General features: G+C 42.6%; 1 protein-coding gene across 5 annotated transcripts in view; it reads right to left on the bottom strand.

Annotated features, from left to right (window-relative positions):
* PDZRN4 (PDZ domain containing ring finger 4) overlaps nucleotides 1–25,970 on the bottom strand; it is a 383,951-nt gene that overhangs the window by 8,602 nt on the left and 349,379 nt on the right. For all 5 annotated transcript variants that reach the window (XM_037888151.2, XM_043549220.1, XM_043549191.1 and 2 more), the window contains 4 exons: nucleotides 22,065–22,163; nucleotides 19,794–19,856; nucleotides 5,751–5,852; nucleotides 1,999–2,115 (listed from right to left, as the gene is read on the bottom strand). In XM_037888151.2, the coding sequence (XP_037744079.1) occupies nucleotides 1,999–2,115; nucleotides 5,751–5,852; nucleotides 19,794–19,856; nucleotides 22,065–22,163 (381 nt within the window). The remainder of the gene's footprint in view (nucleotides 1–1,998; nucleotides 2,116–5,750; nucleotides 5,853–19,793; nucleotides 19,857–22,064; nucleotides 22,164–25,970) is intronic.

Here is a 25,970-nt window from a genome sequence, read left to right on the forward strand (position 1 = left end):
ACGTTTTTGAAAATTCCACCCATCGTCTATTGAAAATTCAAGATTCTGGTTTTTTAGAATGTTCAGTGTCAGTCTTCTTCCCAATTACTTCTGTTTGAAAGGCCAAAAGGCTCTGTATGCTGCATTTATGCAAAAATAACTGCAGATGATTACAATCCCAACCTAGTAGTGTGTACAATCCAGTAATAAGTGAACTTCTAAAGGTTCTATGTTTCAGCTTGGATAAGATTCATTCTTGCAAGAATGACTAATCATGCTGGAATGCAGGCATGGTTCCCACTCTGATTTTACAACTCACGATACATTTGGAACATAAAACCCAGAGTGCTTATTTAAGTTTGAAAGCAATCAGATAAGAAAGATCCAGGGGATAGTAGGTGCTGCTGCTCCAAATCAGGAGAGTGAACTACCCGGTCACCCTACGAAGATGAAAGCGAGACTGACAGTGGTGTGAAGAGTTGCCCCTGATGGCTAAAGATGATATACCCCAGCCTTGACTGGAATTGGTGGGATGACTGAAAGGTAAGGTCCATTTCCACTTTTTATTTTTTTTAAATATCCCAGGAGTTTATCAAAAATTTAAAAACAAGTGAAAATTAGTGTGAACAATTAACTTTGCAGTTCTCTGGGTAAATATGAGGGTTAATACTGGGGGGCATGAGAAAAGTAGAAAAGTAAGAGTTTACTATTTATGAAACCATTATCTCTAATCCCCAATACAAAAATTCAAGTTTTTTAAAATAAAGAGTTTATTGTAGATGACTTGTGCAGATAGCTTGATGTAAGGGGTTTCAGTAGCACAGGGATGGGATGGGACAGGAGTGCTTGGCACTCATCGGCAGGTAAGGTTTGGGGGGGAGGAAGGTCAGGAGGGGCCTGTTCTCCCAGGTGCAGCCTCCTGCTCCCTGGTGCCTGTCGCTGCAGCAGTTGGTGGGCTCAGCAGGCTCCCTGCCCATTTTGTTCCTCCACTGTGCAGCTGCAGCATCAACCAAGCATAGTTTCCCTTCCCTATGCAGGCATGCTGTGCTGTCCAGCTGGGTGCCTGCAAGAGGGGAGCTGGGACTGCAATTTTAAGCAAGTAAAAATCTGGGTGGAACCTGAAAAAATCCAAATATTGGATTTTTCGAAACCTGGGAATTTTTCAGGGGAAAAAAAAAAGGAAAATGAAGGGTCCTACTTCAATGACAAACTAGAGGGGATTCTCAAAATAGGTCTGTTCTGTAAACATTTTGTCTGACATCCTGCATCACACTGGCCATAGAGCTTCCTCAAAATAATTCCTGTTTGAACTAGAACACATATTTTGGAAAAACATCCAATATTGATTCCAAGATGTCCAGTGATAGAAAACCCACCATGATCCTTGGTATATTGTTCCAATGTTTAATTACTCTCACTGTTAAAAAATTATTTCCAGTCTGAATTTGTCTAGCTTCAACTTCCAGCCACTGGATTGTGTTATACTTTTGCTTCCTAGATTGAAGAGTCCATAATCAAATATTTGTTCTCCAGGTAGCTACTTCTAGACTGTCATCTTGTAATATACATAGTACTATATAGTAGCAGTACACTTTATAAGGTAGTAATTTACATAGCAATATAAGTACCATATCTTGTACAATATGTCTGTATTGTCTTTATCACAATGGGGCCCTGTCCTTGCTATGGCCTTGACAGGTGACTCTGATATAATTCATAAATAAAAGTGACAATACACAAGACCTTGTATGTAAAAGGGCTTGTAATATTGTGCTGAGAGCTCAGAGAAAATGCAGAATCAGTGCTTTACTCCTCTCACATTCTGCTAAAATTTTACCCTCTCACATCCAGCCAACACATTTATTTCTAAAATGTTTCCTTATTGAGAATGTATTGCAGTTCAGCACATCCTCATGACAAAAGCCTTTGATTCAATTTTTTGACGTAGCATTTCATTCTCTCTTAATAGAAAAATACACCTAGCAAAATTTCCAATGATACATTTAGTGTCAGTCCTACCTGCTCCACCTCATTGGCTGTGAACTGCATTACTTCATTGTGCTGTTCTTCCAACATTTCCAAGTTTAACTCCTCTAAGAATTCATTCCTTTCATCATCAAGCCATCCCTCCTCCAGCTGCAAAAGAATTCATTAATACATTGCATTATGTTAGCGGGGATGCATGCTAAAATAGGGTAAACCCAAATGGCAATGTTTGACTAGTTCTTTTTATCATAATGATTCTCTTCAGAATACCAGGCTCCTATAGTTCACCTCTCCAAAAAGAAGAAAAAGATGATTAAAAACAAAACAAAACCAAAAACAAAACGGGGGCTCTTAGGCCTTTTATCCTTTCTTGAAACAGTATGACTGATTTTCTCTCCTAATGAAGGAGATTGCACAGCACAGAGCATTATTTCCTTTCGAAATGTATGAAAGGCATACCACATAATCCTGGAGCTGTCCTGTTCATTACCTCCAAGAGCCCCAATGTTAAAAGAACTGCAATGATAAGAATAGGACCATGAGATAATCGGGCTCTTTCCTTTAACAACTTTGACCCCAGGGTTGTGTCCCAGTGCCTGAACCTCAACAGCACCCTCACTCTGGGTTTCTATCATATGTCTCTTATTGCTCTTCCACGTGAACGAAATAACAAACGAAAAGGGGATGGGAGCACTGACTGATGCAATGAGTAAACTTTTTTGTTCTTTGACTGACTTTTTTTTAAAATTAAAACATTATTTTCATAGTCATTGAAGAGGGTATTATAAAAAGAGGAAAATGGAGGCCATTACTTCAGTCAAGTTAATGAGATGTGGCTGTACACACATACACAGTATTATGTGCATGTGTGTGTCAACAGTAAGTCTCCATTTGTGTTTCTGTTCCCTTTCCAGATTGCATGCTGGGGTAATAAAGGAAAAATACTATCACTAGAAGGGGAATGAAGTAGTGTTGCATGCCTGCCAATGGCAATGTTTTAGGGGCAGAAACAGGCAACAGAGAAGGAAGGTGACAGAGCTGGGAAAGGGCAGAAATTAAAATATTAATATAACTAATCTAGAGTATGAGCAAAAATCCAATTACCTGTAAAATGTTATGGACATCACAGAAGCTAGAAACAGTGTAATTGTGTGCAACAATGCAACATGGAACTAAGTTCTTTTATGTTGTAAGCAGGGACAACTCTACTGAAGCCAATGGACCTTTGGCCTATAGATACTAATTGGTTAAAACAACAAGCAAGCAAACAAAAAATCCCTCCACAAACCAGCCAAACATTAGACAGGTATAAAATGTTGATGGAGATTCTGTGGCACTTTTTACTATATTATGGTATCTACTTAGAACATCAATGTTGAGGTTTCATTCATGGTTTTTCAAATGCTTTTATCTGTTATGTATAGTCAACCCTTTGACCTTATAAAGAATATAAACTCCCAAGTTTCACAGCACAAGCAAACCACTAACTACCTGGGATTAGGAAGAAATTTCCCCTATGGGCAGATCATTCTGCAATTGCCCTTCAGAGGATTTTTAAACCTTCCTTGCAAACATCTGGTGCTGGCCAAGGAAGGATACTGCAGTAGATGGAGCACTGGACTGGTCTGATCCAATATGGCAATTCTTACGGTTCTTAAAAACATAAATATACTCCCCAGTGCACATGTGCACTCATGCATTTGCATGTGTGCACATAGACATTTGTTTCACATGGTTATTTGTGTGTGTTTCTTGTATGCTCAGTTTTTAATATTAACTGAGTAATAATCAATATTGACTAGTCAGAGAAGCTTGTCTTGTTAGTTATTGGATGTGCCGAGCAGTCAGTCCTTGAAATATTGCCATTACAGAGTTCTTTCTAAAAGATTAGGACTTGATCCTGCCCTTTTTTCTCCGGTGAGTGTTTGCCTTAGTGAGGGCTTGTCTACACATGAAACCATTCCAGTTATACCAGTATAATTATACTGGTATAGTTAAACCGATATATTATACCAGTATAAACCCCCCTTGTGGACACTCTTATTCTGGAATAAGAATGGCTATTTTCAAATTTGCTTAAACCCCTTCCTATGTGACATAAGTTAAACTGAAAACTGGCCCTCATATATTGGAATTAGAGTGTCCACATGAGGAGTTATACCAGTATAACTAGATCAGTTTAAACTCACATCTTGGCTTGTACTGGTATAACATTTCTATGAAGACAAGTTCTGAGGAAGGCGGGATCAGGTCTTTTGTTGGGTTTCTACAACTGGGTCTGGCAGGTGGATCCTGTGCCTGCGAGAGCCCCACTGAAATGAAATTAAAAAAAAAATAGATAGAATCCTCACACAAATCTTTTAAAAGCTTCTGAAGGGTCTCTAGACCAAGAAGGGATATAACCTAGCTCAGGGATCGGCAATCTTGGGCACACGACCCATCAGGGAAATCTGCTGGCGGGCCAGGAGACTTTGTTTACCTGCAGCGTCCGCAGGTTCGGCCAATCGCAGCTCCCACTGGCCACGGTTTGATGTTCCAGGCCAATAGGGGCTGCGGGATGTGCTGGCCGCCGCTTCTCACAGCTCCCATTGGCCTGGAATGGCAAACCGCGGCCAGTGGGAGCTGCGATCGGCCGAACCTGTGGACGGCTGCAGGTAAACAAACTGTCCCGGCCCGCCAGTGGATTGCCCTGACGGGCTGCGTGCCAAAGGTTGCTGATCCCTGACCTAGCTATTTAAATCTGAGGTGAATAGTTTTACTCTGCCTTAGTATATAGCCAGTTTTTTAGGAGCTGTTTAGAATGGCTAAGGACATAAAGGAAATATATGCTGAAATGTGATCTTGAGTAACTTCCAGATTCAAGCTGGGATTCCAGGTGACACTGAATTACATTTATTCAATTTAATGTGTAGAGAATATGTAGTCACCATGTCTGAAAACATCAGATCAATAATATGAGAGACAAATGGTAACATAACCAACTTTGCTTGGACTGCTGACAGATGGAGAGAAGAGTGACAATGTAATGTCCTTTTCTGCTTTGTGGTGGGATATAAAAGGAAGCAGAAATAATCCCTTTCCCCCCTCTCCTTTACCTTGATGATCAGCCTGACATCTCCCACTGCAAAGATATAAAAATTTTCTTTGCAAGGCATCAGTTTTGTTTAAAAGCCAGAAGTATAGTTTAAAACTGTGTGGCAAAAATATCTATTTCCTATTAAATAATTTGTACTTGATGAAAAATCTCATATGACCAGTTTCCCTTGAAAACGGTTAGGTAGGAGTAGGTTTGCTGAATGGCATTGTAATGAAATGCCCATTATCAAGATCTAACTGGAGAGTTTACTGAAATATTGCTTAAAAAAATAATCCTGACCCAGAGTCCACTTCAATTCTGCCACAAGCAGGTGAAAACCATGGAAGAGTGTGAATTTAGTCCCAGAAATCAGTAAGAATCATCAACCAATAAACATGTCTTTTTGAAGTTCCACTTCACATTTAGTTAAGTATCACATTAGTACTAGATAATCAACTGTATTTATATGTATGTATATTTTATTTACTTGCAAAGAATCTTTTAGCTAGTACAATGGTAAACAAACTCCTAGTAATATAATGTTATTTTTTTCCTGAGGCTACAGACTGGCAAAGATCTTTAATTATATTTTTCCCATTTTTTTTCATGAACCTCTGCAATCCTGTTTTTCAGTGTTCATTTCTTATGGATGACAATGACTGTACACTATAACCCAAGCTCCTGGCTCAATGCATCTATTTATCCTAACCTGCATCTCTGGTCTTGCAACCAGCAACACAATTTTCTTGCATTCATCACTGGAGAGTAATGCCACCGCCTCCTCCCGATTCTGGACATCTTGGCCATTTATCTAGAAAACAAATGAAAGTGGCACATTAGTTTCCATTTCCACAAAGCAACACACAATAAAGGGCAAATATCAGCTCATTTGTGGGAAATGTATGGACAATGAAACTCACACAATGGGCTCATCTTCAGCTCCTCAGTGGTAAGTGCCTTCACTCAATTATGCGTTTACTGTAAGAGCTGTATTGATCGTTGAAGGATGGCGGACATCAGAGGAAGCAGTTATGTTCATAAATGTCCAACCTGCGCCCTAGCAACATACATCTAGCAACACAATTAACCAGCTCCTGACAGGTGACGTTCATCTTTCTCCGTTCAGAGTAATGGAAGTGTCACTCTGAGATAATAGTGCTGGTGGAAGCAAGACTGGTAATACTACAGCTGAAATCAGTCATACTGTATGCTTGTAGAGAGCCAATTAGAGGGCTACAGTATTCTCTCTCACCAGGCAATACCTATAGGCCACTGCTGATTGCTATTTCATTTAATCATTTTATATTTCTGTGTGCGACTTGGTGTCCAGAACCACACAAACCATCCCCATTTGGATAATCAAAATAAAAATGAATCATCTGTAAAAACCTGTTTTCTCTCCAGCTTCTCTCTGCAATTCTGCCTTTATGTTAAAAACAATCAATCATACTAATAACTATACCTTAATGTATAGATTTTACAGGCCCATTTAACACTACCTAAAAACGCTGCTTAAGAAAAATTAAGTTTCAAATACAAAGCATTTTTTCCCTAAAAATACCACACTTTCTTTGTGTGTTTCACAGCACAAGAAGTGGATTTTCCTCACTGTGACAACCTGCATTGTCAAAAAAATATTTAATCCATCTGCAAAGTAATGGGGACAGGCTGGAGGGCAAAGGATTTTAATAATTTTGTGGAATAAAAAGGTTTTCCCATATCCAGCCTGGTTAATCCATCTCCTTTTGCAGGGGTTCAGTTTCAAAGCTAGTAGTAGGAACTTCCTGGTGGAAAAGTAAAAAGCAAATCTGCATGTGCACAGCCTGAACACATTGCTTTGAAAAACCAGTTTTAGGTGAGAGTAAATAAAACCACAAATATACACTGACTGTTTGCTTGGTTATCACCAAAATCTTTGAGATACCTCCATGGAGAGATGTGGAGGGAGCTAAGTGTGGACTGCAGGAGAAATGATACCCACTTCCTTGTACACAGCTGCCCCCATCAATATACAGATACAGGCATATACGGAGACCAAGGACCAGATCCCTCATCTATCATAAATTGGCATAGCTCTGTGATACCAATGTCAGTTTATACCAGCTGAGGATTTGGCCCACACGGTCTCAGCATGTATCTTGAGCTGAGTGGCTCAAAACAGATTATTACATGCTAGAACCTGTAGTAGCTGCAGGCTGCACTATCATAGCAAAGATAAAAGTGACTCCAATAAACCTCATTTGATCACCAATTAGTTGCCTATGTGGCCCTCATCATGCAAAGTTTGATGTCCACGGATGAAATCAAACAAGGACTAACCAAGATCTGTGGGACCTTCCTTGTAGTCTATTCCCTTTATTTTACAGTGCCTGCTGTGTGAGGTAAACAGACTATTCTCAGCTATTTAAGAAGACTATAAAGGAGACAGGAGTTGCTGTATGTAATATGTTAGTATTTGAATTATCTTGGAAAACATGAGGAAAGCTGCTATAGTACTGTGAAAAAGATAAACCCAAGCATCCCCAACACTGCGTTCTCCAGACCTGAATGAAATCCCTGTGTAATGATATTGTCATCTTCCATTTCTCTGAGTTGTCTCATCCATAAGAGTGGATGGAGGGTCAGTGTGCCTTCGGCTATGAAAGAAAACCCCACATAACTCACCTGATGTTAATCTTAATGATCAAACTTCTGGTTGTATATCAGCACTGACATTCAGGTGATGCTATTAGTCTACAAAAATGCAATAGAATTACCTACAGTCTTCTCTCACCTCTGGAGTCTTCACTCACAAGTGAATTGAGTTTGATGGTCTCAAACTAATATCTATTAGCTGTCTGCTTATACTGTACTTGGCACTATAATTCACCCAGAAATGTTAAAAAGTAAAGAAAGTGGCATGGAATGAAACTATCATCTACTTAAAATACATTAAAAGCCTTAAAGATGGGAGTCCATAGAGTTTTTGCCTTGTTGAAAAATCAACAAGAATTCACTTCAAATGTACAGTTTTTTATTAAAAAAAAAAAAAAAAGGGAAATTCACCAACATATGTTGTTCATTGTTCTTGGAGGACTGATTGTAGACAGATGTAGAAGCTAGTTCATTTGCTTTTCAATTCCTAATCATATCTCTTCATAATCTCACTAAACTAAAGGACTGTTGTCCTTTTGCAGTTGCATACAAACATTTTTTGTGGGCAGTTCTAGCATAGTGAAATTTTTTTACATTCTGGACCACACAGAAAATAAAATAAGAGCTCCTATATGAGCCGTAACATCAAAATGTAACTACTTATTTCCTTTTTGAAATAAAGGCCACTTTTAGACAGCCAGCTTGTAGATCTTATTGTGCTCTGGAGATTAGTTTGATTCCCAAAGCCAATACTGGGGTAAGAAATATAGCTTTGGTTTTCAGCAAAGATGTTTCCTGAGGAAATGGAAAGACTAGAGGGATGGAATCAGATTGATTTTGCAACATTCAGAAGACTCGTGCCTAAATTAATGATTGGCAGTTAAAGAGCTGTTTGTGAAGAAGCAACTTGCCATTACCAGCAATTACCACTAGGGGCATTAGTAAAAAGAGGTCAAAGTACAAGGGAAGTTTCCTGGAAATGAAGGGAGGGAACTGAAAAACACCAGCATAACAACAAGAGGAATTCTGAACTTCTGATTTTGGTAGTAGCGATCCGTGATTTCTCTAAAACTTCCTCTCTGTAAATCTAAACTGAAATCCACTGTCATTCTAGCTATTTTCCTCTTTTTACAGTTAAACTATCCTCTTTCCTGACCTAAATACATAGCCATAATTTGCCCTTTGATTGAGCTGGGAGGAGATAGATTTCATTCTAGCCTGTAAGACTCTCATTAAAGGGACACTCTCAGATTCAAAATCTTTAGTCCCAGGACGAAACCAGCTCCTTTCAGTGCTGAAAACTTGTAAGCAAGTCATTACCCACTCCTGACTTTGCCTTCCCCAAAGTTGGAGTTTAGTCTGTCTCCCAACACACCTGTTATTAACTGTCCCAGCCAGCAGTTCTGAGACCAAACAGTAGGTCTTAAATAAAAAGGTGAGGTTACATCACAATTTCGTAAAGTAGTCCAAACTAGCTATTGTATAATGTCTGCTTGTTTAAAAGAAAGTGAAACACATTCCTTTTTGAATACCACTTTGGCTAACATTTCTTCTCATCCCAAACACACACAAATCAGTCAGTTCTCCCCTTAAGTACCCACTTGTGAATCACAGAATCATAGGACTGGAAGGGACCTCGAGAGGTCATCTACTCCAGTGTCCTGCACTCATGGCAGGACTAAATATTATCTAGACCTGTGGTTCTCAAAGCCGGTCCACCGCTTGTTCAGGGAAAGCCCCTTACGGGCCTGTCCGGTTTGTTTACCTGCCGCATCTGCAGGTTCGGCCGATTGCGGCTCCCACTGGCCGTAGTTCGCCACTGCAGGCCAATGGGGGCTGCGGGAAGTGGCGCGAGACAAGGGACATGCTGGCTGCCCTTCCCGCAGCCCCCATTGGCCTGGAGCGGCGAACCGCAGCCAGTGGGAGCTGTGATCGGCCGAACCTGTGGACACGGCAGGTAAACAAACTGGTCCGGCCCGCCAGGGGCTTTCCCTGAACAAGTGGCGGACCGGTTTTGAGAACCACTGATCTAGACCATCCTTGACAGGTGTTTGTCTAACCTGCTCTTAAAAATCCCCAATGATGGAGATTCCACAACCTCCCTAGGCAATTTGTACCAGTGCTTAACCACTCTGACAGTTAGGAAGTTTTTCCTAATGTCCAACCTAAACCTCCCTTGCTGCAATTTAAGCCCACTACTTCTTGTCCTATCCTCAGAGGTTAAGGAGAACAATTTTTCTCCCTCCTCCTTGTAACAAACTTTTATGTACTTGAAAATTGTTAGGTCCTTTCTCAGTCTTCTCTAGAATGGATGTCTTCAAACACACAGGGAATGTTGTTGGTTTGCCCATCAAATATTATGTACCTAAACCTTCAGTTTGTCTAACAAAACACTTGTAGGCCAGCTGTTGGGCTACATAGTGCTCTTACTACCGTCCCATGTTGGGCCAGCTCAGCTGAAATGTTTAGCTTGGTGGGGGACCAAAGCTGAGGCTCTGCTCCTTCCCCAAACTCTTTGCCACTTGCTTGAGAGGGAAGGGGAGACCTGTGCATAAATCCTCTGTGGTCCTCACACAGTGCTTCCATCTCTCATGATTTTATTGCAAGTCCCATGATATTTGGTGTATTTCTTAATGCCTCAACTCCTGGAGTTAGGTGAGAATGTCAGCTTTCATTAACAACTAGTGTCAATTTCCCCCCTTCTGGTCACAGAAGAAAGCTTGAAAATGTGAGCCCAAAGGCTCAAAATCCAGAAGGCAAATAAAAATCAACCAAAATGTATTATTTTTAAAATTTCTTGATTTTAAGGCTAATCTCATGATTCTGGGGTGAATGACTCATGATTTTTAAACACTTGGGATTGGCAATACTCTTCACAACATCTGTAAAATGTTATTTGGGCAAAAAAGATTGAGCAGAATCTATTTAAATAAGAGATACAAGATACCTTTTGATAGTACACAGGTACAAATACATCCAGACACAGTTACCTGTTATACTTACAGGTTTCAGAGTAGCAGCCATGTTAGTCTGTATCCGCAAAGAGAAAAGGAGTACTTCTGGCACCTTAGAGACTAACAAATTTATTTGAGCATCAGCTTTCGTGAGCTACAGAGCTTCCATACCCATAAATAACGATGAAGTGAGCTGTAGCTCATGAAAGCTTATGCTCAAATAAATTTGTTAGTCTCTAAAGTGCCACAAGTCCTCCTTTTCTTTCTGTTATACTTAGCCCTGGTCTACACTAGGATTTGAGGTCGAATTTAGCAGCGTTAAATCGATTTAACCCTGCACCCATCCACACAACGAAGCCCTTTTTTTCAACTTAAAGGGCTCTTAAAATAGATTTCCTTCCTCCACCCCTGACAAGGGGATTAGCACTGAAATCGGCCTTGCTGGTTCGAATTTGGGGTACTGTGGATGCAATTAGATGGTATTGGCCTCCAGGAGCTATCCCAGAGTGCTCCATTGTAACTGCTCTGGACAGCACTCTCAACTCAGCTGCACTGGCCAGGTAGACAGGAAAAGGCCCGCGAACTTTTGAATTTCAATTTCCTGTTTGGCTGGAGTGGCAAGCTGCAGGTGACCATGCAGAGCTCATTAGCAGAGGTGACCATGATGGAGTCTCAGAATCGCAAAAGAGCTCCAGCATGGACCGAACGGGAGAGAACGAGATCTGATCGCTGTATGGGGAGAGGAATCCGTGCTATCAGAACTACGTTCCAGTTTTCGAAATGCCAAAACATTTGTCAAAATCTCCCAGGGCATGAATGTCAGAGGCCATAACAGGGACCCGAAGCAGTGCCACGTGAAACTTAAGGAGCTGAGGCAAGCCTACCAGAAAACCAGAGAGGCGAACGGCTGCTCCAGGTCAGAGCCCAAAACATGCCGCTTCTATGATGAGCTGCATGCCATTTTAGGGGGTTCAGCCACCACTACCCCAGCCATGTTGTTTGACTCCTTCAATGGAGATGGAGGCAACACAGAAGAAGGTTTTGGGGACGAGGAAGATGATGATGATGAGGTTGTAGATAGCTCACAGCAAGCAAGTGGAGAAACCGGTTTTCCCGACAGCCAGGAACGGTTTCTCACCCTGGACCTGGAGCCAGTACCTCCCGAACCCGCCCAAGGCTGCCTCCCAGACCTGCCAGGCAAAGAAGGGACCTCCGGTGAGTGTACCTGTTAAAATACTATACATGGTTTAAAAGCAAGCATGTTTAATGATTAATTTGCCCTGGCATTCGTGGCTCTCCTGGATATACTCCCAAAGCCTTTGCAAAAGGTTTCTGGGGAGGGCAGCCTTATTCCGTCCACCATGGTAGGACACTTTACCACACCAGGCCAGTGGCACGTACTCGGGAATCATTGTAGAACAAAGCATTGCAGTGTATGTTTGCTGGCGTTCAAACAACATCCGTTCTTTATCTCTCTGTGTTATCCTCAGGAGAGTGATACCATTCATGGTCACTTGGCTGAAATAGGGTGCTTTTCTTAAGGGGACATTCAGAGGTGCCTGTTCCTGCTGGGCTGTTTGCCTGTGGCAGAACAGAAATGTTCCCCGCTGTTAGCCACGGGGAGGGGGGAGGGTCTAGCCACGCGCTGCGGGGAGGCAAAATGCGACCTTGGAACGAAAGCACATGTGCTATGTATGTAATGTTAACAGCAAGGTTTACAGTGAAAGAGTGTACCCATTGTTCTATAAAATGTGTCTTTTTAAATACCACTGTCCCTTTTTTTTCTCCACCAGCTGCATCTATTTCAAGGATCACAGGATCTTCTCCTTCCCAGAGGCTAGCAAAGATTAGAAGGCGGAAAAAACGCACTCACGATGAAATGTTCTCTGAGCTCATGCTGTCCTCCCACACTGACAGAGCATAGATGAATGCATGGAGGCAGACAATGTCAGAGTGCAGGAAAGCACAAAATGACCGGGAGGAGAGGTGGCGGGCTGAAGAGAGGACTGAAGCTGAAAGGTGGCGGCAGCGTGATGAGAGGAGGCAGGATTCAAAGCTGAGGCTGCTGGAGAATCAAACTAATATGCTCCAGTGTATGGTTGAACTGCAGGAAAGGCAGCAGGAGCACAGACCGCCGCTACAGCCCCTGTGTAACGAACCGCCCTCCTCCCCAAGTTCCATAGCCTCCTCACCCAGACACCCAAGAACACGGTGGGGGGACCTCTGGCCACCCAGCCACTCCAACCCAGAGGATTGCCCAAGCAACAGAAGGCCGGCATTCAATAAATTTTAAAGTTTTAAACTTTTAAAGTGCTGTGTGGCCTTGTCCTTCCCCCATCCACCACCCCTCCTAGTGCTTCTCTCCTCCACCACCCCTCCTGGGCTACCTTGGTAGTTATCCCCCTATTTGTGTGATGAATTAATAAAGAATACATGAATGTGAAGCAACAATGACTTTATTGCCTCTGCAAGCAGTGATCGAAGGGAGGAGGGGAGGGTGGTTCCCCTAGCCTACAGGGAAGTAGAGTGAACCAAGGGGCGGGGGGTTTCATCAAGGAGAAACAAACAGAACTTTCACACCGTAGCCTGGCCAGTCATGAAACTGGTTTTCAAAGCTTCTCTGATGCGCACCGCGCCCTCCTGTGCTCTTCTAACCACCCTGGTGACTGGCTGTGCGTAACCAGCAGCCAGGCGATTTGCCTCAACCTCCCACCCCGCCATAAACGTCTCCCCCTTACTCTCACAGATATTGTGGAGCGCACAGCAAGCAGTAATAACAGTGGGAATATTGGTTTTGCTGAGGTCTAACCGAGTCAGTAAACTGCGCCAGTGTGCTTTTAAACGTCCAAATGCACATTCTACCACCATTCTGCACTTGCTCAGCCTGTAGTTGAACAGCTCCTGACTACTGTCCAGGCTGCCTGTGTACGGCTTCATGAGCCATGGCATTAAGGGATAGGCTAGGTCCCCAAAGATAACTATAGGCATTTCAACATCCCCAATGGTTATTTTCTGGTCTGGGAATAAAGTCCTTTCCTGCAGCTTTTGAAACAGACCAGAGTTCCTAAAGATGCGAGCATCATGTACCTTTCCCGGCCATCCCACGTTGATGTTGGTGAAATGTCCCTTGTGATCCACCAGTGCTTGCAGCACTATTGAAAAGTACCCCTTGCGGTTTATGTACTCGCCGGCTTGGTGCTCCGGTGCCAAGATAGGGATATGGGTTCCATCTATGGCCCCACCACAGTTAGCGAATCCCATTGCAGCAAAGCCATCCACTATGACCTGCACATTTCCCAGGGTCACTACCCTTGATATCAGCAGATCTTTGATTGTGTTGGCTACTTGCATCACAGCAGCCCGCACAGTAGATTTGCCCACTCCAAATTGATTCCCGACTGACCGGTAGCTGTCTGGCGTTGCAAGCTTCCACAGGGCTATTTCCACTCGCTTCTCAACTGTGAGGGCTGCTCTCATCTTGGTATTCTTGCACCTCAGGGCAGGGAAAAGCAAGTTGCAAAGTTCCATGAAAGTGCCCTTACGCATGTGAAAGTTTCGCAGCCACTGGGAATCATCCCAGACCCGCAACACTATGCAGTACCACCAGTCTGTGCTTGTTTCCTGGGCCCAGAATCGCCGTTCCACCTCATGAGCCTGCCCCATTAGCACCATGATGCCCACATTGCCAGGGCCCCTGCTTTGAGAGAAGTCTGTGTCCATGTCCTCATCACTCTCATCACCGTGCTGATGCCGCCTACTCGCCGGTATCGCTTTGCCAGGTTCTGGTGCTGCATATACTGCTGGATAATGCGTGTGGTGTTTAATGTGCTCCTAATTGTCAAAGTGATCTGAGCGGGCTCCATGCTTGCCGTGGTATGGCGTCTGCACAGAAAAAAGGTGCGGAACGATTGTCTGCCGTTGCCCTGACGACGGGAGGGGCGACTGATGACATGGCTTACAGGGTTGGCTTACAGGGAATTAAAATCAACAAAGGGGGTGGCTTTGCGAGAAACTGAATGGCCCCCTCAAGGACAGAACTCAAAACCTCAAGGATAGAACTCAAAACTGGGTTTAGCAGGCCGTTGATTTCACAGAGGGAGGGAGGAGAAAATGAATACAAAACAAATCTGGTCTATTTCTTGTTTTGAGCCACTTCATCTATCTTTATACATCCTGCTGGCAGCAGACTGTGCAGTACAACTGCTAGCCATCGTCATCTCCTGGGTGCTCGGCAGAAGGCGGTGCAGTATGACTACTGGCCATCGTCTTCTGCTAGCTGCAGATTAAAAGACAGTGCACTGGCGGTAGGACTCAATCAGCATGAGATGAAACAAGGGAAATGACCTGGCTGAGTCATTCCCATGTTTGCCCAGGCGCCTGGTTAAAAGAGCACCCAGGACTATGTTGACGATGGCTACCAGTCATACTGCACTGTCTGCTGCCCAAAGGCAATAAACTGCTGCTGTGTAGCAATGCAGTACCACGTCTGCCAGCACCCAAGAGACATACGGTGACGGTTAGCTGAGTGGGCTCCATGCTTGCCGTGGTGTGGCATCTGCACAAGTAACTCAAGAAAAAAGGCGCAAAACGATTGTCTGCCCTTGCTTTCACGGAGGGAGGGAGGGAATGGGGGCCTGACGATATGTACCCAGAACCACCCATGACAATGTTTTAGCCCCATCAGGCACTGGGATTTCTATCCAGAATTCAAATGGGCGGCGGAGACTGCGGGAACTTGTGGGATAGCCACCCACAGTGCAACACTCCGGAAGTTGACAGTTGCCTCGGTACTGTGGACACACTCCGCCGACTACATGCACTTAGAGCATTTGTGTGGGGACACACACGATCGACTGTATAAAAACGCTTTCTACAAAACCGACTTCTATAAATTCGACCTAATTTCGTAGTGTAGACATACCCTTAGTTACTAATCTATTTTACTTTCAGGTTTTCATGTATTAGCAATACTGAGTTGCAAACCCTCCAGAGGGAATATTTGTTTCCACTGGATCATAAAAATAATAATAATAATGAGAACATGTTGGTCTGAGTAATTCTAAAAAAGCATATTTTTACAAAGGCTAAATCTGGGGCCAAATTTAACCTGAGAGTATCCCTTTAATGCCCCTCTCTTGTTCAGACAGAGATTTTCTACAGCAGCATGACTGCCTTTCTCCTGTATTATTTGCAGAAGAACCCCCAGTTTAGTTCCTTAACATGGAGAACATAAGAATGGCCATACTGGGTCAGACCAATGGTCCATCCAGCTCACTATCTTGTCTCTGACAGTTACCAATGCCAGGTGCTTCAGAGGGAATGAACAGAACAGGCAATCATTGAGTGAGCTATCCCCTGTCATCCACCCCCAGCTTCTGGTGGTCAGAGGCTAGGGAAACCCAGAGTATGGGGTTTAATCCCTGATAATCTTGGCTAGTAGCCACTGATGGATTTATCTGCCTTGAATTTACCTAATTCTTTTTTGAACCCCCTTATATATTTGGCCTTCACAACATCCCCTGGCAATGAGTTCCATGAGTTGACTGTGCATTGTGTGAAGAAGTACTTCCTTTTGTTGTTTTAAACTTGCTGTCCATTAATTTAATTGGATAAACCCTTGGTCTTGTGTTATGTGAAGGAATAAATAACGTTTCCCTTTTCACTTTCTCCACACCTTAATGATTTTATAGACCTCTGTAATAGCTCCCCCTTAGTCATCTCTTTTCCAAGATGAAGAGTCCCAGTCTTTTAAATCTCTACTCATACAGAAGCTCTTCCATACCCATAATCATTTTTGTTGCCCTTCTCTGTACTTTTTCCAATTCTAATATATCTTTTTTGAGATGGGGCAACTAGAGCTGCATGCCGTATTCAAAATGTGGGCATACCATGAATTTATATAGTGGCATTATGATATTATCTGTCTTCTTATCTATTTCTTTCCTAATGGTTCCTAATATTCTGCTAGCTTTTTTGACTGCTGCTACACATTGAGCAGATGTTTTCAGAGAACTATCCATGATGACTCCAAGATCGCTTTCTTGAGTGATAACAGCTAATTTAGATCTTGTTGTTTTTTATATATAGTTGGGATTATGTTTTCCAATGTTCATTACTTTGCATTTATCAACATCTGCCATTTTGTTGCCCAGTCATCCAGTTTTGTGAGATCCCTTTGTATTTCTTCACGGTCTGCTTTGGACTTAATTTTGGAGTAATTCTGTATCATCTGCAAATTTTGCAACCTCACTGTTTACCCCTTTTTCCAAATCATTTATGAATATGTTGAACAGCACTAGGCCCAGTACAGATCCCTCGGGGACACCACTATTTACCTTTCTCCATTCTAAAAACTGACCATTAATTCCTATGATTTGTTTCCTGTCTTTTAATAGTTATTGATCTATGTGAGAAACTTCCCTCTTATCCCATGATAGCTTACTTTGCTTAAGAGCCTTTGGTGAGGGACTTTGTCAAAGACTTTCTGAGGGTATGTCTCTACAACAACTAGACACTCCCAACTGGCCCATGCCAGCTGACTCAGGCTCATGGGGCTAGGGCTGCAGGGCTGTTTCATTGCTGTGCTTGGGGTGGGGCTCTAGGTGCCTGCAAGGTGTGAGGATCCCAGAGCCTGGTTGTCTGCACAGCAATGAAACAGTCTTGCAGCCTGAGTCCTGCAAGCCTGAATTGGCTGGTATGGGCCAGCCGCAGGTTTTTCTTTGCTGTGTAGATGTACCCTGAAAGTCCAAGTACTATTTACTCACTGGATCACCCTTGTCCATGTTTGCTGACTTCCCTCCAAGAATTCTACTAGATTGGTGAGGCATGGTTTCCCTTTACAAAAGCCATGTTGATCTTCTCCAACAAATCGTGTTCACCTGTGTGTCTGATAATTCTGTTCTTTACTATAATTTCAACCAATCTGCCTGGTACTGAAGATGTACTTGCACAGAATAACGATTGTGCTTCTTGTGAATATCATTATTTTCTGAGAAGGCCTTGCCGGATAAGTATGTAGAGAGAGCTGACACTAACCACTCCTTAGGCTTCAGAGCAATTTTTTTTATTCCTGCTGTTGTTGTTGAAGATATCTGATAGCAGGGTGACCAGATAGCGAGTGTAAAAAATCAGGACGGGGGGTGGAGGATAATAGGTGCCTATATAAGAAAAAGCCCCCAAAATCGGGACTGTCCCTATAAAATCAGGACATCTGGCCACCCTAACTGATAATGAGCCCTGCTGACAGGCGCTGTGCTTTATTTGAGAAACGCAGCTCAAATCTGGAGGGGCAGACCAATCTGAGAGCTACAGAGGTTGGAATTGCAAAGAGCTCTAATATGTTGTGCTCTAATGCCCCTTCTAGACTCTCTTGGTGAGAACTAAAAGGTACCTAGTTCATAAACTCTGTTAATATGACCCTACCTTTTAGTCTGCACCAGTAGGGTTTATTGGGGGAGCAAAAGCATGACACATTAGAGGGCTCTATAATTTACATCCCTGTAGACTGGACTGTGGCGCCATGTAGAAACCCTGGCACCATCAGAAACGAAGAATAAAAAGAGCAGTTCGCTGAATGGTGGATCATCAGCGAAATCAGAAAAGTTCAGTTATAAGTGGTGGAGAGAGAAAAGAATAGACAACATCAGGTAAGTCCCCCTCCAGAACATTAAGAAATGGCCTTTAGAATCACAATCTCAAAAGCTTCTTATCCATGCTCAATAGTACTCTAAATCAGAGGTCCCCAAGCTGTGGGGTACACCCCCTAAGGCAGTGGTTTTCAACTTTTTTCCTCGTGACCCAGTTGAAGAAAATTGTTGATTCATGTGACCCAACATAATTATATCTTTTGATTAGAGTTTTCGTAAAATCATAATATTGAAATACATTCCAGCTTAACCCACTTTACATAACTAACATGAGACACTAGCCTTAGTAAGCCTATGGTAAGGAGTGTGGGAGGTGGCCCAGGGTAGGGCAGAGGGTGGGGTGAGGGCTCCAGGGAGGAGCTGGGGATGAGGGGTTCAGGGTTCAGGAGGGGGCTCAGGGCTGGGGCAGAGGGTTGGGATGTGGGGGGGTGAGGGCTCTTGCTGGGAGTGCAGGCTCTGGGGTGGGTCGGGGATGAGGAGTTTGGGGTGCAGCAGCTAGCTCTGGGGGAGGGGTCTCTGTCTCTCCCTGCCGGCAGGCAGCACGGAGCTCTGGGGGAAGGGGCCCTCTCTCCCACTGGCGGCAGGCAGTACGGAGAAGGGGCCCCTCTCTCCCCATTCCGGCAGGCAGTACGGAGCTCCAGGGGAAGGGCCTCTCTCTCCCTCTGCACAGAGCTCTGGATGAAGGGTCCCCCTCTCCCTGCTGGCAGCAGCGAGGTCTGGGGCTGGGAGAGAGGCCCACAGCAGCCCTGCGAGCCCCAACTTGCTCCCCTCCCCAGTTACCGCCCACCCCCACCTCTCTCCTCTCCAGGTACCTGCTGCGCGGCCCTTTAGAGCTGCTGCACAGCAACGATCGTTATAATTTGAATCAGGAATGCAACCCAGGACCTGACATTCCGCGACCCATACTTCGAAAAACACTGCCCTAGAGGGTGCAGAGGAATGTTTGGGGCGAGGGGGGGGGAAGAAAGGGGGGGAGAGGGTGCAGCTGGGGCCTGGGCAACCCAGCTGTGCTCCTGGTCCCAGCTGCCAGCATTCTGGCTGCTGGCCGAGGCTCCACTCCCGACCCCATCCCTTTATATCCCAAGTGTGGTCCCTTACCCCTGTCTACCTCCTTAGTGAAAAGGTAAAAAGTTTGGGGACCACTGCTCTAAGTTTTACACAAATGTATACTATCAAAGAATAATCAGCAAGACTCTCACCCATATTTATGATTGCAGCAGCCCTATTTAGAAAATGACATTGAGATGAACAAGAGAAAAATGAGATTTCTCATAAATATGGCAAAAAAGACATAGGATATGGGGCCATCAGGCAGAGCAAGTTTGTCATTCTCCTTTTTTTCCATACCCGCACTCTAAATCCCAGCTATTGTCTTAAGAAAGAGACAGACATATTTTTTTCCACGCATCAGAACAACCAACAGAATTATCATCTCTCATCAACAATCCACAGAGAGGATGGCACTGTACTGTTTTTCAGGAAGGAGCTCAGGAAAAAAAAGAGTTTATAGACACATACTTGCAAAATGCGGTCTCCTTCTCGGATCCGGCCATCTCGGGCGGCGATGCTGTTTGGATCAACCTGCATAGGAAGGTATTCAAAAATTGAGCATGAAAAGATCTCAGCTTCAAACAACTCAATTTGTAGAATTTGTAAAAATGACATTGTTCACATTGTGGAAAGACAGTCTAAAAACTCTATTCAGTCAGATGAACATACCAGTTCTGCGAATAATCACAGAATCTTGTTCTAAAACAAATCTAAAGACAGAGAGGGGTGAGGGGGTGTATGATTGTCAGAACAATATTTTTCCACATCACTGTCGAGCACTAACTTTCAGCTGTAATAGAGCAGAGTATTACTGACAGAATTCTTAGGCAATTCTCTGGAAATTCACTTTGGACTGAAGTGATTTTGAAGCCTTGCTAATGAGTGGTTGATATCTCCACACAGCAGGTCTATGTCTGCTTAATGAGATAGTATGATCTCCTTTTCTGAAAACGTATTTTTAAATGATTGTACCAGCTATCAACCTAGCATTTCCTCTGGATTTTTCAGTTCCCAAAGAATTACAAGAAAAACAAAGAAAGATCTACAGTACAGAGATCATTCATGGATCCTATACACTGGGTCTGGTTTGAGTTACTTAATTTAAAGTTAGCTTAGCATAAATAGATATTTAGGGTTCCATTAACAGTTTATCAGAGTCACAATAGCTCATCCTTGAGCCATGACCTGCTCTTCAAAGGGGCAATATTATCTATCACCTTTCACTTGATGGTTATCTTAAACCATTTATTTTACCTTGTCATGGCAAGAGCAATTTTTCAACCTAAACATTTTGAGCATAGCATTTGGTTTGCAGGTTACAGCAGATGTTAGATATTATTTTCTTATTGTGCACTGCCAGACAAAAAGTGAGTTTGAAGAGTTTAATCAAGTATGAAAAACAATACAATTAAATGTCCACAGTGTTGTTGTAGCCATGTCACTCCAGGGATATTAGAGACACAAGGTAGGTGAGGTAAGATCTTTTATTGGTCTAACTTCTATTGGTGAGAGACAAGCTTTTGAGCTCACACAGAGCTCTTCTGACCTGAAGAAGAGCTCAGTGTAAGCTTGAAAGCTTGTCTCTCTCTCACCAATAGAAGTTGGTCCAATAAAAGATATTACTTCACCCACCTTGTGTCTCTAATAGAATTAAACTTACTTTAAAAGAAAGGGCTGAGAGATTCCAAGCAGAGCAATACCCTCCATTTGGGAAAATAAACATATTTTAGATATAAAGGTATAAGATCCCTTTACCTTTTTTCCCCTCACAAGGCCAAACAGATATTAATAGTAGTGCTTACATACCTTTGGGAAGAGTTATTCTTAGCAAGTTTTATACTAATCCCTAATTTTTGAGCTAAGGCTGTGGTTTTCACATACTTTCACAGTGTTGTTGGCAGTTCCAGAACAATCTTTTTCCATTCCCATTTTTATGTGATTCACTTTATGGCAATGCAGGACAATTCTTTCTGCTAAACTCACTTCACTTTTGGCGTTCAGATTCTTGTGCTATGTCACCTGAAGGTGACAAACTGTGTATCAGATTCACTCAGGAGAATCAACACCCAGCTTGGACTCATAAAATCTTTGTCTTCTCATCTAGAAAAACTGCTCTTTTTAAAATTATTGGAGACTCACGTGAAATTAATGCACCTGAAAGTCTTTCTAAGCCTGATACTGCAAAGTGCTAAATACCTCTTAGAGGGTGCTGAATACTCTCACTTCCCATTGAAGCAGATGGGAGTTGAGATTATTCAACACCTCAAGGTGTCAGGATCAGGCCTTCTGTTTGTTAGCTGGTAAAACAAAGAAGAGTGCTAGGACAGACTAGATATTCTGACAGATTCATCTCATAGATTGTTTTATGCTGTTCTTCTCTTCCTCGAACATATGTGATTATTGTAAAAATAAATTAGCCATTGTTACTGTTAACATGACTGCAGTAATGGGAGAACACAGACATGTGGGAATCAGAACTTTTGCTGACTTTCCACATATTTGTGGGATTATATTCAAATTTCAGAGAATGCTCCGACTTTGCACTTTTCCTAACTATGATGTTGTATTAATAGCATCACGTTAAACAAACAAGCTGGTAATAATTATATTACTTGGGCAACATAATTTACTCTCCTAATTGAAAGTGACAAGTGCTGGCTGACAGCCAGTATTACTGCAGTCAGGTCTCAGAACATTTGTTTCTATTTTTCCATTGAGTCCCACCCACCACAACTTTACCTCACTGACATAGATTCCTGTGTCTTCCTCATCATCTGTTCTGTAGCAGACAGTCAACCCCAGCTTCTCCTGACTGCTAACACGACAAAGCTCGACCTCCTATGAGAAAACAAACAAACACAGTGTGGCATTTGTCTTGGGAAGAAATTCTGCAGTAGAACGGAGAACTAAATCACTGAGATTCTCTTGGGCAACCATAGAAATGTTTTAATAATTTCACTCAATATCATATAATATGTCTCCCCTTCCACATTATACCTTTTATTTTGTATTAACAATCAAAATATGCAAATCATGGGACGAGTAAATTGTGGCTGCCTTTGGACAGTCTCAATCTGCAGCCTCATGTCCATTCTTATGAGGAAAACATCCCTAATAAATAAAGGAAGGAAGTCTAAATATATTAAAGTTGTAAGCTAGATAAGCACAGTTAGGTAAGTCATGCCTAACTCTGAGAAATATGAATGTGCACTGATTTTGCCGGATTTTTTTTTTTTTTTTGCTTTTGGATCATAGGAGCTGCTTACAGTATATTACATAGTCATTTTACTCCTATCACATCAACAACTGATTTACAGGACAGAGGACAGGCTAGCTACTCATCAATCGATCCATCACAAATGAGTGTCACTCTCTTCCACTAGCAAGCTAAGTCATAAAGCAAAATCACAGCCTCCCGTTAATAACATAATTCATCCCACAGCCCGTTCAGTGTCATAGTTTAATAGTAGGTGTTGTTAGATAATTGATGGATGTGTCAAGGATTATCCTGAGGGGTTGCTGTGGTATCCTCTCTGTGACCTGTGTCACTCTTGTATTCACACACAACTGCAAGGATTTTTGTACAAAATATGCCTTGTGGGGTATCATGTGAAAAATAGTAACATTGTGGTTAATAATATAGTTGTGAAATATATGTAACAATGCTGTATGTGAAATTATGGACACTTGCTAATATTATGCTTTAGAGTCTGTGAATAAAGGTCTACAGACTAGGCATGTCAGGAGGACATAACAGTTTTCTCCAGACAAAGGAAAGGGGCTGACATCTCAAACCAGGTGTGGCCCAAAGTCTATGGCCTTTCGTGGAGGTTGCAGCCAGAGAGAGAATTAGCATAGTAGCAAATACCAGTGAGGGAGGAACCAGCATGGAGTCTCATCTTCCAGACCTCATGTCTCCTTTACTGAGCTTGAACGAATGAACCTTATCTGGGTGCCCTTCAGAAGAATAAATTTCAAAGGATCACTGAACTATAAAGGGAGGGGGAGCAAACCCCTAAGTTATTTCACTTTAAGGAGACAAAGAAACCAAGCAATTTAATCTCTGTGAAGAGTCCTGGCCAGTCAAAAGCTGGAAAGAAGATTATGGATGAGAGAAACCATCCTGAACAAAAACTAGGCTAAGTTTTAGACTTTTAGATAAAAAGAAAAGGAGTACTTGTGGCACCTTAGAGACTAACCAATTTATTTGAGCATAAGCTTTCGTAAGCTACAGCTCAAATAAATTGGTTAGTCTCTAAGGTGCCACAAGTACTCCTTTTCTTTTTGCGAATACAGACTAACACGGCTGTTACTCTGAAACCAGACTTTTAGATGTGTGTTTTCACTTTCATTTGCCAGTAGCCATCTCTACCTTTGTCTCTTTTACATGGGATCACTTAGTCCATGCTCTTTTGTTAATAAATCTGTACTATTTTTGTTACAAATCATCAGCACTGGGTAAGTTCAGTTGTATGCTTCCAGTAAACTGTCAGGTTGGAGTGTTATATTGTCTCTGTAGAGGGATGTGAACCTAATTCTTTCTCCATGAGGGTCCAGGGAGAGGGACTGCAGGATGACAATTTTGGGCAAATTTGGGACTGAAAGGGTTGTAAGGTCAGAATACAAGGAGTATCCAAATTGGGCAAAGCCAGGGTGAGGCTTGTGGGCTGCTGGCAGGCTGCTGGGGTCAGAGCTCTGAATCAAAGCTGCACAGTCAAAAGACACCGTGGATTACAAGACAGACATTGGCTGAACTACTTTCTGCCCTGGTGAACCCCAAATGTCACACTCCCCAATTATGAGATGATGCTGAAAACATATTCTTAGTGCTGGATGTCCCAGCTGTGGTGTCTCAGGAAAAGTACAAGTGTCAGGGGCAGACAGCAGAGTCATTACTACTACACACACCAGTACAAATATCTAGGATTTCACATCGGAAACTTATATCAAATACAAGTGTTGAATATTGTGAAATTAATAACCTTAGTAAAGAATAATCTATTATATAATAGAGTGGTTTAAGTTTGTTTGAGAAACACTGAATTTCAGCCACTGGATTTCTTTACAGCCACTCTGAAAACTACATATGGAGCTACATTGCGTCTCGCTCTCCTGAGTGCACAAATGGGAAGAAGAGAAGAGGACAGAAGGAGACTTCTCCTCCCAGTATTACCTGGGCATGACACCAGCCCTTGCCTCCAGGGAGCACAAGAACTATCCCAGTTTAGTATTTACAGCAGCACTAGCCTTCCCAAAGGGAGCAGGAAGGGTGATGGTGGGTCTGCGTTCTCTATTCCTCCCAAGCAGCAAACAGAGGTAATGCCATACCAGGGGAATGAATGCTGCACCCTTCAATTTGTGAGGCACAGCTATATTCCCAACAAGCCAGAGACTTTGCACTGACCTAGGGCACAATGCCTTTAAAGGATAGGAAGGACGGTCTAGGGATAGGGCACTGCACTGGGACTCAAGAGACCTGACTTCTCTGCCAAGCAAGTCACTTAATCTTACCTGTGCCTCAGTTCCCCATCTGTAACATAGGGATAGTACCTATCTCCTCAGCAATATTATAAGGATAAAGTCCATTAATGATTGTCAAGTGCTCACATACTATGGTGATGAGGGCCACATAGATGGATAGATGTACTGCCTCAGAATGAGCAATTCCATCACCATACTTCCTTCTCTGGAAGATTATGGCTTACAATGACAATGTTGCCAATGATTTTCATGACATTTTGACTTTTATTAGAGAAGTTTTGTAAAAGGGCACTACTGCTTATTGTATTTTTGTTCCTTCCCTAGTATATAAGCACATGCTCAATATGTGTAGTGTAAACTGTATAAACTTCTGTCTTGATTTAAGACATTTCACATTTTAATAAGCTAATAAGAAAATAAGGGAAAAACTGACAGATTGGTTTTTCTTAGAAAGGATAGTTGCTTTAAATACCTATAATATGCTGAGGAGTGGAAAGGGCATGTACTATATTGCTGAGGAGTGGAAAGGGCATGTACTGTATTGTAGATTTTAAAGAAGGAAGCTGAAATCTTATTTCACGAAGAAAGAGAATTACTAACAGTGACCTGATTTTGGCATTGGGAGTGAATGTATGTATACTGACTAGAGGCCCATTCAAAACCCGTAATAACTGATGCCTCCGGAGGGAAAAAGAACACTTGACTAGAATGGTACCATTAGGAAGAAATTAGAGTAACAAAACAGTTTCAATTACACCAACAAGGTATACTTTTAAAAGAATAAAGAAGCTTGTGCTCCCTTGGAGGCCTATAAGGAAGCCTAAATACACCATAAAGGACTGAGACTGGGACCTTTAAATCAAGGCAAATGAGGAGTTGTGCACAAGCTGAAATCCATTGACTTTCATTGTCCTGCCAACACAACCTTTGAAACTCCCTGAACCGAGGATGGACAGGGACCCCAAGGACTGCTTTGAACATAATTTCTTCAGTTTATAGTGACCTTGAAGTTCTTTTGGATGATTCATCTCAAAATGCTTTTCCAATAAAGCTGTATGAATGTTTCACATTGGAAATGAACTGAACTCTTATGGAGGATGTTGGTTTAACGAGCAGAATTTAACTATTCAGGGCATGAAACAAATGAACAGGGACACATGTTCT

The sequence above is a fragment of the Chelonia mydas genome, chromosome 1 (genome assembly GCF_015237465.2).
Source record: "Chelonia mydas isolate rCheMyd1 chromosome 1, rCheMyd1.pri.v2, whole genome shotgun sequence".
Classification (NCBI taxonomy): domain Eukaryota; kingdom Metazoa; phylum Chordata; order Testudines; family Cheloniidae; genus Chelonia; species Chelonia mydas.